At 34.4% G+C, this 20,266-nt stretch overlaps 1 protein-coding gene across 1 annotated transcript in view; it reads left to right on the top strand.

Annotated features, from left to right (window-relative positions):
• The window catches only part of LOC116349157 (somatomedin-B and thrombospondin type-1 domain-containing protein), a 75,954-nt gene that overhangs the window by 38,932 nt on the left and 16,756 nt on the right, over nucleotides 1–20,266 (top strand). The window contains exon 2 of the mRNA XM_031780453.1: nucleotides 12,273–12,467. Within this exon, the coding sequence (XP_031636313.1) occupies nucleotides 12,273–12,467 (195 nt within the window). The remainder of the gene's footprint in view (nucleotides 1–12,272; nucleotides 12,468–20,266) is intronic.

Below are 20,266 nucleotides of genomic sequence, written 5' to 3'. Positions count from 1 at the left end.
AAGATCATTTCCATGTTTTTTTTTTGTTTCGCAGTGTGAAATAGAGAGAGAGAGACACATACCATAAAACAAATGTTTGGTTATTTATTTACTATATTATTTGATATCCCCGAGTTACTTGACAGTACAATGTTCGGTGAGCGCGCGAGAACCATTCACATGATTGATAATTTATTTTTACCACGTTTTTTCATTGTGTATTGTATGCCTGCAAATTTATCCTACGTTTTGTTATTCCCAATTTGTTTTTTTTTTCTCTTTTCGCTTTATTATTGTCAACCATTTACAGTAAGATTGTTGAACACACACACTTTTTATGGGTCGAAACATTTGGTGTGTGTACACCAAACATATTGTTCAACGATTCGAGAACAAGTTGAGAAAAAAAGACGGGCAAATGGTGGTACGTGCTGTCGTAAATGTGAATTGGCAATGTTAAAGCGGAACCGAAAATAAAATGTTAACTAAGTGTTGAAATGTCTATCATCGTATATCCATGTTGAAAATGAATGCATTCAATACGAAAAGAAGGAGTGTTCATTTCATATTGAGCGCCAAGGAAATCGTTATTCAATTTTTTTAAAAAAGCAAACTCATATGAATTATTACAATCGGATGCGCGTTGATCGAATTTTACCTATTTCAATGGCAGGAACATTGGAATACAAGTCATGAGAAAGTGATTGCGATTTTGATGGAAATTCCACAGCCAAGACATATGTTTCGATTGTATTGGCAAAATGATGTCATGACAAATGTGACAATAAATCACAAAGCTCAACGAAGGTGAAGAAGAAGCGTTGACAATCGTTTTATGTGAACGGATGTTGTGTTCAAAATATGTCTTATGTGGTCGCAATTGAACCATTCAAATGTTTGGTTAAAATCAAATTTAAACCGCATGACGATAACCACACAGTGTTTTGGTGTCAGTTGGCCTTTAAAATAAAAATAAAGTGTGATTTTTCTCATTTTCGCCTCGCATCGGCATGGACATGGCATCACGTCTGTTAATGCAATAGACATTGAGAACAATTGTAACAGCGTACCGCAAAACAAACAGATCCGCCGAGATTAGACTGCAAAAACCAAAATGAAATATGTGATTTCACGAAGGGGGCCTTCGTTTTTTTCTTTACCAAACATAAATTCTATATTCATATCGCACATGTGAAACACTTTGGAATAAGAGGCTACTTTTATCGCTCGATGACATCGATTGTCGACTTCTCACGCTCTTCTTCTTTGTTCGCTAAACTCAACAATTTTTCTGTGTTGTTCACTATCCACAAATTCATACGTCCACAATATAATGTAATAGGGATGGTTTCATTGTTAGCGCTACATCGAAAAAGAGAAGCGAATGGAAAAAAAATGCCAAAAGTTTATTGGCATGCATTGTGTCGCATCAGTGTATTTTATGTAACAATGAGAATGTGGCTTTCGTGTGCTAGAGAGCGAGTGAATGTGCTTGCTGCAATCAAATAATATCAAGAATAAATCGACCGGGATTATGTTGGAATATCGTTTCATGAAGAAGCACACACATACGCGACCTTTTGCTAAAATTTGTCGTCTTTGGTACAAACAGACACGCTCAAGCGCATACACCACACTCATTGTTGTTATTGACAACATTGAATCGGAAGGATGATGTAATGGGTGTTTCGCCCGAGCTTGATAGCATAATTCTTTTGGAGCTGAACCTTATTTTCGACCGCTAAATGGAAAAGAAAATGTGTGTTCGCCCTTTACATGAAAAAAATGTCACCAACTCTCAAAGAATCAAATGACGGCAAAAAATCCGATGAAGAATAATCGGTCGACAAAAAATGTTTATCGTATTTAACATGCATTGAAGGAAAATGGATCGGCTACGACATTGTAATCCAATTCTGTAAAGAAATCACCAATCCGAAGCTACATCGGACGGATATAGTAGTACGAATCGATCTTGCCACGTGAAAAACGATTTTTTTTGCATCACATTTTTTGCTACTTCGAACTCAATTCGTTTTATTTTTTTGGGATAGAGAGCCAAATGGAACAATCAATTGATATGAATTGAAGCGTTGAGTGGTTATAATCTTATTATTATTTATGAATGTCTATGCAAAAAAGTCGCGATTTTCAATCAAATATTATTCGAATTTTATATGCATTCACTTTGGATAATGTGTAATACCAATGGTAAAGGGATTTTGGATTTAGATTACAATCATCGAATAACATTATGACACAGGTGAATTCAACAATATTCTGATATTGTAAAAAAATATTTCAAACCATGTTTATTTTCATTCGATTTTATTGAATTGCGTAGTATTTTTGCATTTGATTTAACATAAAAACCATAGATCCGACCGTCAATCGGATCAAAATACGGATCAAATTGAATATTATGATACTCAAACCAAAAGTCCCATAAAAACAGCGTCGGATTTGGAATATTCCATAGCAAATTATAATTTGTTCACTTTATTTTTATTTCAGCAGAAAAAAAAAATCGTAAAAAGTTCGATTGTAAAAAAAAGTGCGAGGATTTGGACAAATGTCTCATTTTCAGTAAATCAAAGTTAAATTAGCTGCAATGCGCCACATTGAATAGAAATAATAATGTTTTCGCAGATCTTCAAATTGCATGAACACTGAACAGCATCTGTAACGATGACTCTCTCTCGATTCTCAAGCATAAAGTCATATCTCAAGTCACTTACTAACAAAAGGACCGAGTTTAATTCAATTTCACCCAAAATACGCTCTTTCTTATTCATCCATATGCACTAGCGTGCATTTGTGGAACCGCTTGGCATTTATTATTTCACATTTTTCTATTTACATATTTCACTCGCTATATGAAAATGAGCTATATAAACATTGGAGACGAGAGAAAATTTTATGGGCCATGAAAAAACTCAATATTATGATGTGGAAATGCACTTACTTTGCATTGCATTGGATTGGATTGCATTCAACATTCATAAAATTTCAACGACGTCATTCATATGCTTTTTGAATTAAGCTCACTTGTTCGCTGTGTGTAAAAGAGTTTTCGCTCTATATGCATTGAATGAAGTGCATTGTTGAAATGCTTATTCGGTTTAGTTTTGAATATAAATGATGCATATGGAATCCGGCTCAAGTTCATTCTCGAGTTATGATTGTTCGGTATTTCAAATGGATGTGTTATGATTGGTGTGTACGATGAAAGCAATTCCATCGACATAAAAGTGATCCAATTAAAGAGGCACATACCTTTGAGAATGTTGAAGATCGATAAATTTATCCTCTACCTGATTCAACTTGAAAATGTGCAATATTTTCGTTATTAATTAGAAGAAATGTCTGTGCTGAAAAGTGCGGTGATGAACAGCGATGTAGTTTAAACATATTCACATGGTTGAAATAAAAGGTGTGCAGTTCAATAGTTTCAATGGTATTCGGTTCATTGGTTGTTAACCAAATACAGTACCGATACCTCAGCGCTTGTTTACAGTGTAAATTGTTAGGTGAGAGCCAATGAACGAGACCACAACAAAAATAGCTTGTTATTTCATGTTATTGTATGGAAATGCCATTTGAAAATGTTTCGCTTTAGTTTCGATCCGTTTACGCTATGGATGATGATGATGCTGTACGACAAAATTGCCAACTGGATAAAATATAATTAGATAGAATGAAAACCGAAGAGACAACAGCAGTGTTGCATTGCATACTCTGTTCAACCCATGATGCAGCATATGACTATTGTATTTGCGGGCAAAAGTGCTTGTGGCACTCTTTTTCTCTCTGTATCTCTTTTCTTGCTGGGTCAACCAATTGCGAAATGTTGAAATCAGATCGTTGACCAAAACGAGTCATCCATATTAAAATAAAGTATACTTGAAAATCGTCAAATGCATCTACTGTTACACGGAGTGTATGGTTTGAAATTCACACATTTGAATATTGTGAGAGAGAGAGTTGGAAAAACTAAAATTTCATGGTTGTGTCTTTGTGTTTGGTTTATGGGTGTATGTTCCTTTTTTCCGCATATACTCAATGCAGTGATTAAAAAGTCGAACATGTTTCTCATTGAGAATGTTTACTGGGTTTTATGCTTTTGCATTTGCAGCCTCATGGCAATAGTGTCAACGCAGACGATACTAAAGAGCACAACAAAAAAAAAGCAAAATATACAACTATAATGCTCTTGACTCCTATTTCAAATGATACCAATTTATGCACATATGAGCCCCCTGTTTTTCGCTCTCTAGACAGCATGCAAATTCCAATTTGAATATTCTGATTCGTCGTTGGAATAAATTCATATTTTTGTCTCTCTCTGTCTGTATATCAAACGAAATGTTTGTGGACAGGATGGGGTAAAAGTGGAAAATGTTCCTCTATTTCTTTGATTTGAATTTTGCTTGTCATATGTGCATGCTTTGAACTTTTATACCGCAAACTGCAGCAGCAGTTTAAAATGTGCTACTGTATGCATCAAAAGTGGTTTTTGCGGTTCTCGCTCTACTTCCATTTAAATGTTTTCATTGATCAAGCTACCAAACACATACACTTTCTCACTTCCTGCATCTCTCTCACACTCTCTCTATCTCTCGGTCGCTCCGGCTGTTTGTGTCTCCAACAATTTAATCGCGTTAATTCCAAAGTCACTAAAAAGCCATATAACAAAAATCCGTACGTTGCATGTATTCCGGTGCCAGTGAAACTTTCTAACATTGAAATAGCGCAGTGGATATATCGCGAATTCCATCGGGTATTATATGCCAACATTGTGCATACGAACGAATGACTTTAATGAAACAATACGATTGTGATTATAGTGTTAATCTTTCTAAAAGCAGCAGTTTTTTTCCAATGTAATTTCTAACTAGATTCCGAGAATAGAACATTAATTAGCTTAGAAACGATGACAATGTTCGCCAGCATTTACATTGATATTGTTTCACATATAAAACGTTTGTACACATCTTGCAAGTCTATTTTACAACTTCATTTTGCCACCGTCATTCCATTCGCACGGCAAATTGCTCGCGCTTGATATAACAATTTGGAGCACACGTGGAACTTGAATTGAATTGGCTTTCATTATATACGCCGGAAAAAAAACTAGAATTAAATCCAATGCATATCGCAGCAAACATTTTTCCATGGTTCTCACTTTACACCGTATATCTTGACAATGGGTAACAATTTTTTACTGAATCGGTTCTTGTTGCCTTCAGCATTCATGTTTTCTGAAGAGCACTTACATTTTATGTTTTCAAGAAGGAAAAAAAGTCAACACCACGATGATTCATCACAAATTGAGTCTTTAAAAAAACACACTGACAGACAACAACGAAATCATTAACAAATCTTTTAAAATAGGTTTTTCTCTCTCTCTCATCATGTTTATCAGAACAATCAAAAATATTATGCAATAAAATGGACAATGAATATACGTCAGATAAAAAACGAACCGAATGCATTGAATGTTCCACCGTTTCTTTAATGCCCTCTTTGTTTCTTCTCCTTTTATTCTCTGAACGAAATTTAACGATGTCGATTTGTGTGTGTATAAGTCGTCTATGGTATATGGTGTCTTCTTTTGAGTAGCAGGATCAACTCGAAATTGTAGAAGATATGATGATTTACTGTATAGACACCACATTAGTCTGGTATGTGTGACGGAATAAAGAAGAAGAAAAAAAAATACGAATCTCTCGTTGTGATGTGCTCACATTTCGAGTCCTTGATCCTTTTGGGTCAAAAAAATCATTTAAAAAAGATTAAGCGAAATTGTCGAAATGTTTCTCGTTCGGTGCACCGTGCACATTCATTCCACCATTCACATCGTGATTCATGACTTTTGACTCTCATTCAAGTGACTCACATTCGCGCACACTGGATCATTAAATCTCAAAACGAATTGCTTTACACATTCATTGTAGCCACATCTCATTTTATTCGCCCATTTTTTTTGTTCAGAAAAGTTTACTCCCTTTCTCACTGTCCGTTGTGTGCCAGACAATCAGTTCTGTATTTATTCACCCGCTTCATCGAAGGAATAACGAGCCGTGTACTCACCTTTTTTGGTTTGAAAGAATGAGCGTAGACAATGACTTCCAATTTAGCTGATTTGTTTTTCATCTTTTGCTAGACCTGATTCTTTCAGTCAACAGACGCAAAACAAGAAACAATTAAAACAAAATCACTTGAGTTAGAATGAGGAAGAAAGGAAAAAAATGAAGCAACGGATTTATCGAAAATAGTGGCTGAAAAAAACTTTTTTTTTTAATCCCAGCGCAAATAAAAATATAGGACCATTTCATTTCTAATTGAAAAGATCCGCAGTGAATCATTGCAGAAATAGCAATCAACTACGTTCATTCAACTATATTTTTTTTGCTGTGCCCTCCGTGGTTGCTTCAGAGTGCAGTATCCGTACTAGAGATTTTCGTAATTTAGCATCAACTTGTTTCAGAAAGTTAACTTTGTGCAATTTGTGCATTGGCTGTAGCTTTTGACTGAGCGGTAAACGTATTTTTAATGTGGCTTAACAGAGATACAAAGAGAGAGAAAGAGAAATGACCACCACATCTGGGCTATCGTGAAGAAGCCCACAATTTGAAAAACCAATGGCAAATTGAATTCCAGTAAAACTTTTATCAAAACCGATAGTCGCCTTGTGAAAACAATGATTTCGTACGCCACAACTTTTCTCACATTTGACAGAGAAGCGAAAAAAAATCATCTATGTTGTAGCATTGGTTTGTGCTATTCAATACGGTGATGATTAGGGTTTTTGCTCTTGACATGATATCCCGTCTATGTAATTTAAACAAATGCTATTGGATTTAAAATCAACACGATTCCTCTCGATGTGAGTAATTGGTGGTTCTTTTTTTTTGCGAAAAACCCCATTGGCAATTTATACATTTTCATGAACGAGAGTGCGTTGTTGTCATTTCATCGATTTTTATTAATGAATATTTAAAAAGCACAATCGTACGCCGACTGGCTTGTTCCACATACAAAAAAAAATTTCAATCGAAATATTCACATTTCAAAAGCCTGACAAATGGATGTGACACTTTCAATGAGTATGTGGTGCATTTTTTTTGCCCTCAAGCTTATTTGTTTATTCATACACGTTTTTATGTCACACGCTTTCGTCGAAACGGTCCATATGAGAGAAAGCAAAAACATGAAAGAGAAGAGCATACGATAGTTTGATGAGCAGATATTCTGATGCGACCAGGCTAAACGGATTTTGTTCAATGACTCAAATTCAAGCACACAAATGAAAGAGAATGGACGCAGTGGCATCCAGTTAAGGTTTTAATCCCGAATAATCTTGTTCTTGCTATTGATTATCATCTTTTTATTCGCAACGGGAATGCGTGTATTAAGAGATATTGCTGTCACATACACACAATCGATCGGCTATCGAGATGCAACCATTTAAGAGAAAATACAGTGAACAACGTCACTGGCCAGTGGTCAATGTTGTGCGGCACAAAAACAGCATTGAAAAAAACTGAACAAACATTTAATTTACGGTCATTTTGATAGATGCCGATGTTTTTCGAATATCGATGCGAGCTCATCGATCCATTTGGTCGATATGTTGACTTATACATCGTGGGTGATACGCTTCCCCCTCTCTTTCTCTTTCTGTTATATTTGCCGAACCAGTTATTTTTCTTGCAATTGATTGGACGCTGCTGTTGTTTATTCTTTATTTACGCTTCAAACACAGGCACGAAGCAGATTTGCAGCGAAAATGAGGATTTCTCGATTTAAACGAAAAAAGAAGCGAGAAGCATCTAAATTTATTTCATTTGTAACGGTCCCGTGTAAACATATCATTGGGTTTTTTTTTCTTCGAAAGCGTGATAAAATCGAAATTAATTGAATTCGATTCGGGTTCGATCTGTTCGGTCGTCGGGTCGCATGAATAAACGCCGCAGCATTATCGAGTCAGTCGAAAAATAACAAATATCATGGAAAAACGTTGGATTGTTTCAACAGAATTATAAACGATATCGTGCCTTTTAATACCTTTCATCTCACAGTATTTATTATTATTTCTCCATTGGCAACAAATATGAAATAAATTCTTGTTAACCCATGACGACAAATTTGACCGTTATTAAAACCGACATACACGGTATATTTATTTTGTATTTTTATCGATTTCGCCGGAACCAAAAAAAAATCGAATACTCAGCGTGGGTGTAAATAAATTGAATTCAATTTGCAGCTTAATTGAATGCTCAAAAAAGTATAAAAACACACACAGTCTTTGACTTGATTCTTTAATTCTTTTATTTTCGCACATTTTTTTACAAACAGTTGGAACAATGTTCCGAACAAAGAGATATTCATCGTTCAAAATTCGCTTTTATCCACGATTATTTATTTAAAATACTTAACTGGTAGTTATCTTCGAAGAACTTTCTTCCATTAATATTTGAAAATTCTCGAAAATGCATACAATACGTAATCTGTGCATAAAAATATGAAAATTAATAAATATGAGTTTGTGCAGCAATTCAATCACCGAACTTGACAAAAAGTATTCATCAACTGGATGTAGTATGCATACAATTAGTTTCAATAGAACTCGCATCGCTGCACATAAATATAAGTTTTGTTGCGTCAGTTATTCATTTGCTCAAAATGAAAATAACAAAATATAAAAAACTTTGTGTCACTTTAAGTAACGCTTAAATGTATACAAAAATATCAAACTTGCAGAAATTCATATGGTTAATGGATCCGAACTGTATATACGAGCTAAAAAAAAGTCGTGCGACTAGATCATCATGTTTATCCTTATTTTATTATTCGCACGAGATACACACACTTTCCGTGTACGATTGTACGTATTATAAAAAGAGAATGATGAATGATTCTATTCTTGATTATTTTGATTGTGCTGTTGCATTGCATCGCTGTATTCTAAAAAAAAGTGATGTATAAAAAAATCAAGGCAAGGCAAACGATATACTTGGAATTGAAGCGTTTGCGAGAAATGCATGTTCTCGGGGCACACATGATTTCTGAGCTTCTCCAAAAGAATCAATGTTCCACATTTATCGTCATAACTTTTTTATGCATTTCTTTAACAAGACAGTGAATTGCAAAATGAATTGATATTGATTGAGATCGCGACACGCCGTATACACACATAAAAGGAGTTCGTTTGATCAATTCGAGAATTCTCTTTGTGAGCATTTGTAATGTGAGTCATTTTTCAGTGGTGTTCTCTCATCTAAGTCGATATACATCTTTCGTCGATGAATAATCATAATCGGTGAAGAGCGCAAAAGAAATGTTTTATGCATGAATAAATCGAAGAAGCATCAAAAGAATAATACGGAGAATGCATTTCATCTTCTCTGGGTTTTTGTTCGTTTCGTTTTTAAATTGATAAAATCGATTAACGGAACAAAAACCATTTCCTATATTTTCAATCGGGTAATGTTGCCGTCGGTAATAAACATTAATGTATGTATTTGGATAAAAAAAGAGTCTTTTGAAAGCAAGAGAGAGAGAGAGAGAGAGAGAAGAATTCATCATGATTTTATCATCAGCATGTGATTTATTCAATGGGTCGTTTGCCAGTAATAGACTCCATCGTTAGATGCACATTCATCATGCGTTCGATATCACAGCAAATTGATGTACTTTTTGTCGTTCAACCGTAAAACACTTTTTGATATGAATAAATTTGTCAGTAAATTGACAACTATTATGGAAAATAGTGACGATGTTATACAGCACCCATATTCCATTCTATTAGCTACGACGATGGCGTGTGTGTATGTTGTAACTTGTAACAGATTTTCTCACACGATGCGTTGCTTGCTTTGGCCTTAAAACGACACCGAATAGATTGGCACTGTGACGCATTTCATGCCATGTTATAGATGCACACAAATGATAAAATCAATTTGCTTCTGTTATGTTTTGACACCGACAGACAACAACATAATCTACAGCGATAATAAATCATCGGGCCACTATATATAACATAATAAAATAAACATTCATTTCCAAACGACCCGATAAACATGCGGCGAAGAAAAACAAGACGGCCGTGAATGAAAGATTCTGAGATGTCTCTCTCTTTTTTTACTCCTTTTTTATTATCATCATTGCATATAAATGCGAGATCATTGGACAATTACTTTGGGAACGAGTGCGACTGCTAAATGCAAGAAAGTAGCATTGCACAAAGAATGATCGCCATGGTAATTTATCACTATGCTCATCGGTTTCCCTTTCGCTTTCGCAAGTCTGTGAGTCATGCAACCGACTTTAATGCATGTCAACTTTTATGGCAAAGTGTCTCCATTGAATCACAGCGAGTTTGCTTCGAAGAATTGGGAAAAAAGGCACGACAAAGTCTCTTTTCGATTCGCCGTATTTGGAATTATGAAATGTCTCTTGTGAAAAGTGGTAATCGTGTCGAGCGAACAGTCACTCCCTAAATCCTTTGAAATTATATTCGCAATCTCTTTGAGTCTCTGCTGATGAAAAAAATACACGACAAAGAATTATTATTATGATGTGGTTTTCCTTTAAAATCAATGTTTTTTTTCTTCTTTGTTCTGCTTTTTAAAAGTTTGCTCGCGTCTCGATTTCCAAAAGCAAACCACAAAGCAACTGTTCAACACAGGACGACAACATTTTTTCTCAACATTTTTTTTCGATTTCTTTCCATTTTCCTGTATTTTACAAATTGAAAGACAAAAAATGTGATTTAATCCCACTTTTTTTTATAAATTTTGCTTGATTTTTTTTTGTGAAACACTTGAACACATGCCTCATCTTCAGTCATTATTAATTCGGATATTATTGGATCCAAAAAAAAATCTTGTGTAAAGCGAAATTCAATAAAGTCTTTCAATCTGACGCTCTTACCCATTGAAATTGGCCAAACGATGTGATAACAATGCCAATAAAAGCCCCACCGGGTGACCAAATCGACAATAGTGTAATAGAAGGAAAGTTTTGATTGATTTTTTCCTTTCTTCTTTCAAGAAAATATGGCATTGAAAGGCGCAGCCAGTGTGTGGTCGTTAGAAGTGATTTCAATATTTCGTGCTTTTTTTTTCGCCACAAAAGCCAATCGTTTTTTCTCAACTTTAACAATTGGCCAACTCAGTTTTCCCACGCAAATGATTAATTTATGTCTAGACATCGACCGGATTTGAATCTGAATTTTTTAAAACGAAAATCTTGTTATTTCGGTATGCATTCGGATGAAAGCATAAACTCACTTATTTCTTTTGTTAAAATGCAAATTACGGATATTTACCAATTTGGCTTGGAATATTTCAATTCGTCTGAAGATGTCGTTATCAGGATTTTATCGTATTGTTTGCATAACAATCAGGATGATAGAATCAACGCTGAAAGGACCGACTTTTGATCTGTTTCCGTTTGATTGAAATTTTCGGTTGGCCACCATTTATTATTATAATGCCAACGTTTTTGTTGTGCACGGCATTTGACGCCCATCGTGTGATTTTCGTGTACATTTTAGATCGATGGATGTGTGGCTGGGCGAGTCAATCCATTCACCGCGCTTCAAAAGATGGAAAACAATACGAGCTGCTGTATCTGTTGCTATTAATTAAAGAGTTGAATGGGGAGGGTAAAAGTTAACGAGCTTTGTTACTTGATATATCTAGTGTTTATCGAACACATAGTCTCTTGCTTTGTCTCTTTCTCTCTTCATTTTAGATCCATTGTTGTGAATCAATAGTCAGTTGAAAATTGAAAGACAGCAATGGATTAATGGTGTAATTTTTTTGGTGTCCATCATCGATATGCCAGTTGTGTGTCTGTGTGTGTGTGCTTAAACCAATAAGGGATAATGCCTGACACGAAATTTAATCTGTAACTTTTTTTAACTCTACGTTCTTGTTCATCGCATCGTTGGTTCTTTCGAAACAAGATTTATGTGACCATTATTACAATTTTAATCGAAACAGATAGATAACAAAGTAAAAGTTTTTCTGTTTGTTCGTTCTCTTTTTGTGATATACAAAAACTTTGTCATCTTGATTGTTATAATTGGGGACGATTTAAAATGTCGGTAAAATGCGTGCTTTTGTTCACACCAAAAATTCGCCCGAAGACCTAACAAACATAAGCACTTCAATTACTGAAATTGATTCGATTTTATTACATTAAGAATTAAGATACATTAGGATATTAAAGATGTTATGTTCAAATGTTTAATATGATGAACATTTTTCTTTTTACAGTAATCGATTGTACGGTTAGCGAATGGGGCGTTTGGAGCGAATGTGATGTCCAATGCGGTACTGGAATGATGTCACGTACACGACAAATTTTAAGTGCACCAGAGAATGGTGGCAAACATTGTCCCTCTTTGGTACAAAAACGTGGCTGCCAAGGTTTCAAGTGTCATGGTCAACGTGATCGACGCGTATTAAGAGGTATGCACTTTTGTTGTCTTTTATTCATTCTTTCCCGTAAAAAAAGTTTTTAATGCACGTCGTCAAACATTTTGCAATTTCCAACGAGCGAAAATAATGTAAATTAAACACGAACAGCAAGCAGTAATTGAACCCGAAAGTTTTGTCGACAATGAAATATATTTTAAGGCTTTTTTTATATTCTTAGAGGGAAGACGACGATCAATAAAAGTGTATTAGACCAAACGGTCTTTGCCATTTTAATCCATTCGCATAAAGATTTCACACGTAAATAACAACGTCGCATGAAGAATATTGTGTGAAAACGGTAAATTGCTTTTGACACCAATCAAAATTCGTCGCGTGAACGAAACGATTTCGCAAATTTATTACCTGGCCTATGCCATGAGAAGTACGTTACGTATATTGTTGCCATAAAATACATACACGGTGTATTAAACTGTTGGGATTTCAATTGAACATCACGAAAAATAATCGGCAATTTGGCGTAAGCCAACGTACAATGAAAAAAAAAAAAAAAAAAAAAAAAAAAAAAAATATTTGAGGAGTAAAAACTGTGACACTTACGACCCACGCATGCAACACAAAAATAATCCGGAATTAATTGCTCCTTGAATTGCCCCACATAAATAAACGCCATTTGGCCAAGTGTTTGTTGTAGGTGAATATTAAAATTTCACGGTTAATTTATTGAGCAGAAATAAATCGATGCAATTTATTGACTCCGTCACGTTTTTTTTGCCCCGTTCAATAAAGCCAACGTAATAAAATAACAATATTTCCTAAGTAAGCTGTTGTGGCTCAAGAACTACCCTGACAGAGTTGCGTGAAAAACGGTCCTTTCAATTCATTTCTTTTTCCATATATCCCTTTGGTGCGAGAAAAAAAAATGAAATCTGCACATCTTTTCATTTCGTTGAATCTTTTATGAGACGTAAATGCTCTTGTAGATACTCTTATGCTATTTGCCATTTTTGTTGTAATAATATTCGTTGGCGGAGAAAAAGTTATGCGAAGGAGTGAAAAGCCAGAAGGATAGATCGCACTTTTAGTTTATCTTTGTAAGTTGTCAGTCATAAGATGAGTAGATTTTGTGAAAAATAGAAACGTAACAGACAGCGACAGAACAAGGTGGAGATGGAGCGAGAGAGAGAGGAGAGAAGGAGTAGAAGTTCTCATGTCTGGCATTCAATTTAGTTGTGACGTGATAATTCGCGTGGAAATCCCATTCAAGTAGTAGCTCCACCGAACCGAATTGCATCAGCCAACATAAACGTGAATCGTTACAATATGCGCATAAAATTTATCATAGAATAAGAAGAAGAAAAAAAGAATGCATATGAACCAAACAAAAGCATCTAGAATATCATTATAAAAAGAAAGAATGGATAAGTTTACAATCTGCATCACGATTGCGATGCGTCTGCATAGACGAATTGCATTGAGTTGGGAGAGATGTGGGCGCATCAGACAATCTGAAGCCACTGCGAATTACTATTACATTCGAAATTCACACAGGAAATATTCATCAGTAGATTATGAATAGAAAATGAAAAGTGTCTTTGAGATGATAAAAGTCTAATGCGTACATTCAGAAAATGTGCAAGAGAATGCCAACGATGGATACGATGATGCAATAAAGAAAATGTTGCACCGTTAGATGCTATGACAGAGCGACAAGCAGTTTGTACAAAAAAAATGTAATTCATCCAACTCAGCCACGATGCTGCCATTTCAATTATTATTAGTTACACGGACGTGAAAACTTTGCAAGCTCATTAGATTCAGATCCATGCTTTTTAAACCGGATAAAAACATTTCCGCCTCTTATATAAATGGCGCTACGTTTCAATGGGACCATCACAGCCATAATAAATACAAAACTTAGAAATGAGAGGACATTTCTCACATCATTCCAATTAGATGAATAGACGTTTAAGAATTTTGGGATTTCTTTTAAATCATAAATCATTTTTGTAAAACCAAACGTAGTTTTTTTTGTGTGGTAAAGTTACACTTGTTAATTAGAAACAGGGATTGTTCCTCTGAGGAGGAGGAATGGTGAGGAGGAAAATGTTTTTAGCCAAAAATGATATTTTTGTGATAAAAATAGCCCTTTGAGCAAAAAAAACTTTTCCTCCTCAGTTGAGGAGGAGGATCCTCCTCGCTCTCCTCCTCCTCCTCATTTTCCTCCTCACCATTCCTCCTCCTCAGAGGAACAATCCCTGATTAGAAAGAATCGTTACTTTTGGAAATTAAAATGGCAGCCATCACTGCAACGAAAATGTCGAAATTCGACATAAACAAAACTGTGGTGTACTAGGTTTGCAAACTCTCACTTACAGAAATATTACAGAAATAAAGCAAACAATGTGCAAAGAAAAGTAAGCTGCGACCTTAGTTCATATTACCATAACACTAGTTCACTGACCGAATCTAGTCGTTTTAAATAAAAAACCTTTACAAACTAAAACTTTGGGTATTTTGGTGAGTGTTAAGCTGTACAAAGGGTAAACCATAATTTCTTAATCACATAAACCTCCAACAAAAGGGTCCATTAACTATTCATTGCGCTTTAAGAAAATCTTTGCTTCCGCGATAAAAGTTACTCGTGTTTAGAAGATTTTGTCTTATCATCGATGACTTAATACGTGCATAAAAAAACTTTGAAGAGTTTTTTTCAATTTGCTGAATGTTGATGCGAAAAAGTAACTTTTGAAAATACAAAAATCAACACTGAAGTTTGTTTATGTGAATTTATGAATTTGTATTAGCTTAAGTTTGCTCAATATCGAAGGGTTTTGGTAGCAAATTGGATGGAAATGGTTCATAAAACCCAATTTTTAGATTCTTTTTAATGTTTCCTCATAAAATTATTACGATGTTCATATGAATCAGAAAGACAAATGGCGTCAATTATGTATACATTCAAGTTTATCATCTGAACAGAGCCTGTTTCTCAAAACAATAAATGTAAAGAGGAGCACTAAGGAGCAAAGCTTCTCCTTACCGAGGAGCAAAATTTAAAAGTTGAAAAAATATTTAAAATTGATAATATTATGATCAAGTATGAAAAAAGTATCCTTCTAATTTTTAATAGAATCTTGCTCCCCAGTGTGGAGAAGTCCTCCTCTGGCTCCTCGGATCGCTTCTCCTCACATATATTTCTCTGAGAAACAGTCTCTGCATAACTGAATATAATGATTTTGTTGTTCTAATAAAATACTTGGTACTCAAAATATTTATGACAGAGAAACACACTGATTTGCTGACTCTTTTATGTCTTCTAAGCCATAATCGTCCGAGAACACAGTAGATGTAACCACACCCGAAGCCACTTTCCATACATAAGATCTGCATAATTTCTCACATGACTGAATGATAAATTAATATATCACTTATTGTCCATGACGCTTTCAACTATGCACAAGAGTACAACTAAGTGTTAGTCCACATTTTGAATGTGATAAAACTCAATTTATTTATGAGGCTTACAATTTCACCAATTCGAATCGTATGTGGTTGAACTTATGTGTACGAGAGCATGAAGTGAACGCTGGTTAACTCTATATCAAATATCAGGTGTAATTTGTACGAAAGCCGCAATTGAGTTGCCAGTTGTAAAGCTCAAAATAATACACTGTTTAGCATTTAATTACAATATATATATTTTAGCAAATCTGTCAAAGATTCTTCTTCAGAAACGGCAATTACTGCAACAAAAAAAAAACGTTCGTAAGCGGAAGTATTTCATGCATGAACTTGGCGCAGAAAAGTAAAAAAAAGTTTGATCCGAAAATGTATATAATCCAAATAAATCTCAAATAAAATGTGGCGTTTTAGTTTTTCGAAGTTTTTCCTGAAATGTATTATTACATAGTTACGACTTTTCATAAATTTGTAACAATGTTACTCGACAACTTTACCATTTATTACGTCGAAATTATTCTCATGAGTGGCATTTAAAAGCGACTCGATTCGCATGGAATTCATTGAGTGAACGGTTTCATTCTGGCAATCATTCTTGTTGGTCGCATTCATCGTGCAGCCGGAGATAATACGTGCCGAGCACGTTTATTAGACAATGGAACAATAAACGGGTAAAATCTTGTTGCAAAGCCCAATGAAGTATGAATAAGAGACAACATTCACGCTTCTCATTCATGGCCACTTAAATAATTAAATGTAATCGCTAAATGTTTTTCGCATTTCAATCGTGAACAATGAATGAGACAGATTCGGAGTGAGAATTTTGTCGCACGTGTAGACATCATATGGCATAAAATATTGTAAACTACACGCTAGACGCGGCAAATTAGCTTAGCAATTCATTGTCAATGTTATACATATATGTGTTGGGAGGGAGGAGACGATGGAGACAAAAAAAATTGTAGCATGATGTTCCATTAAATTATAATATCATGGATTCACAGTTTCAGATTAGACAAAATCCATTAGCCGTTGATTATAATTAGGATTTAAATGCATATATACATATCCGAACGCAGCACGTTTTGCGTGCTCGCTGAATTCGGTTGTTTGCTGTTTGAGCACGCAATTTTCCACATGTGTTTTGTAAACACTTGCTTACTAATTTAGCCACATACGAATTTTCTAAGCCATTCGGCACACATGCTGTTTTGCACATTTTTTTGCTTCATTGAAACACCAATTTTATTCCATCACTTACTAGCCCATGGCACCGACTAATTTGTTGTCCGTATACGAATGATTCATATCTTGTCTACATCCCCGGCCACTTCATACACTAACGCACTTCACGTTCAACGATTTGTACGATTTTCTCATCGAGATCATGTTTTATGTGAACCACTATTAATTACTACTTATTTTATATTAAACGAATAACAGCAGTTTTATGTTTGAACAGCTCTTATGATGAGTTCTATTCACATATTACCGTATGAAGTATTTCTTTGCTGCGCAGAAACCCGAAAGTTTGGTGCACATTTGCCGTAGCAAAAAAACACACACACACATTTTAACTGGCATCTTTATTAAATATCTCTTGTTGTTATTATCATTGTGAAGTTACAATTTTCGATGTGCTCGATTGTTGCAAAGTGTATTTCATTAAGCGCAAAGACGGTACTCAATGTAATATCTTTTTATGATCAATCTAACAAAGACCACTTTGACTTAATTGATGGCAACGGTTTTATGGCAACATTTCTGGTTTTATCGAATTTTTTTCGCGGCTTAAGCATTTTCAATATAGCATACATTGTTCGATTTATGTGATTTTAACAACCGATTAAAATGTCGGGTTAATGAACACTTCAAGTCAAAAGATGATTGTACCGGTGAAACGCTTATTGCATAATATTGTGTACTTTAAACTGCTGCTATTTAAATTGATCCATAAAAGAAGGTACTTATTCTTTAATTAGGCCAAATTAGATGATATTTGAATATTATTTATTGATACAGACAACAGAGATACAACCATATTGTTTTGATGATGGTTTTACATCGTTGTTTTTCGTTTATCAAGGTCAATGTGAAAATACTTTCAAGACAGTTCAAAACTAATTCAATGACGAAGTCTCATTTCATGAACAGAAATTTACTTTTAATGAGCAGAACATTTGAATGGGCATTACAAACACAAAATTAAATACAGATGGAATCAGGTTAATACCTTTCCGAATTTTAAATGACCCGAATACATCTGCTCTTAACCAAACAATAAAATTATTTCGAACATCAACAAGGAACAAAAAATCGGAATTGATCATTTTTGACTCGAAATTTTGAATGATGTCGTTGAATGAAATAAAACTTTTAATGCTAAAGGAATCAGGTCATTTGAAATGGAACCATATTCTTCTCTTTTGTTCAACATATTTGGTATAGCATTTTTTTCATCAAATCTATAAATAAATATGTTTTTTTTTTTAATTTACATTTTGAAGTCGCCGGAGAAAAACAAACTCACTTGGACGTCGTCTTTGTCGTTGTTTTTGAAAACGGCACGTTCAATTTATGCATGAAATGACATTTTTCACTGCTTTTATTCCAACTGCAACTTGACTATTCATGCTGGTTTCGTGCTTGAATTTTCAAATGAGTGTGTTTTTTTCTTAATATACAACAAAGCGGTCTCAATCAAGATTTTCATAGAATAAAATGGATTTCCATCGGAAGCATCACATCAAACACAGTCCAATCGATTTCTTTCTATGAAATTTTTTCTCGTTCATTCCTTTTTAAAACGTTGATTGAATTCCTTCTTCTTTTCATGACCTACGCGTAGAACTTTTACTTAAGAATTTTTCTCCACTTCAAACCATTTCAAGCATCCTTCATTGGAATTCAGATGGTTTGCTGGAGAGATCACATGCTGAGAATGGAGCATGAAAATTACATGGAGGAGAAAAAGCAAAAATTTAATTATGAAAATGGGGCTGATGTTGACATTTTAAAATTAAAATTTCCATAAAGAACGAAACCACTTTTTATATATTCTGGAAAGCATCAAATTATTGAGTTTGCTTTTTCTCAGATTTTTCAGCATAATTCTGATATAATTTAATATGTTTGTTTTCATCAAACACAAAGAATTCTTCGAATTCTATGTAATGAAAATCGCATACCCATTTTGACTATTCATATCATTTCCTGGAAAATTTATTACAGTAACTTCCAGGGGTAGACACTACCACGACTATCACGAATCATTTTAAATTTCGCACATTTTCACCAATCTTTACTAATCAAATCTCTCTCAATGAATTGCAATCATATCTAATTTTACCGATCTTCACAAATCTTGAACAATTTTTATCAGTGATTTTCAAGTGGATGATCGGTATCCATAAGATAGCTGAGCAAACTAGGCAGCGCAAGAATGGAACAAGCGTTCACTGTATACGTTGACTGTGCACAGTGTGTTTGCCTGTATGGCATTTGCATTCGGAATAGAAGGACTACAATACATATAACCACACACTCAATGTGTAAATGTTTGGTCAGCAAAAATGCTATGGATACTGTGCATCCAATTGAAAATCACTGATTTTTATCAATCTTTATTCATATTTTCATGAACAAATCTTGTGTCTACCCCCTATAGACTGCAACTTATGAAAATGTACGAACCAAAAAAAAATTAAACCATCATAGTTTCGATTTTGGCTGATATTGTGGTATCATATACATTTTTGGGGTTTTAAAAATAACAACACGAATGAATTTAAAAAAAACCATCAAACAAGTAACCGCTTATCGCTTTATGATACGAGATTTTATGAGCGATGCATTTTTTACAAACATATTACCATGGAATTTGATTTAACATTTAAATAAAATACTCAAATGCACAAAAAGCAGATATTTTGTACAAACCGTTTTATATAAAGGCTGAATTTTGTTGTGTTTCGCCAATTTATGTGATAATCCAATGCGACGTCATGGTCGATATAAAAAATAATAATAAATTGGCAACATCGATGCCAAAATGTGAGCTATGAGTGGCATTGAAGCAGCCATTTGATTGATTACTGTGATAGAAAACATAATGCATACGACAACGAACTCAGCAATTTCAACGTTGCGCATTAATTCAATAGAATTCGTGTTTGTTGCATAAAACATATTAACAAATGTTCCAACACAATGGAAAGCAATCATAAATCAAATTGATATATTGTTTACAATTGAATTGCAGTACATTAAAGTCTGAAAGTATTTCGAAAATAGTTTGTTTATGAGATGTGCAAATAAACGTAGAGAGATAACAAATTTCCTAATCTCCAAAAGTGGGAACCACTCGTCGT

Source organism: Contarinia nasturtii, unplaced genomic scaffold, assembly GCF_009176525.2.
Source record: "Contarinia nasturtii isolate CC-2019 unplaced genomic scaffold, AAFC_CNas_1.1 Cnas_scaffold_2806, whole genome shotgun sequence".
Classification (NCBI taxonomy): domain Eukaryota; kingdom Metazoa; phylum Arthropoda; class Insecta; order Diptera; family Cecidomyiidae; genus Contarinia; species Contarinia nasturtii.
The sequence above is the reverse complement of the archived record's forward strand: the minus strand, read 5'-3'. Positions and strand labels throughout refer to the sequence as shown.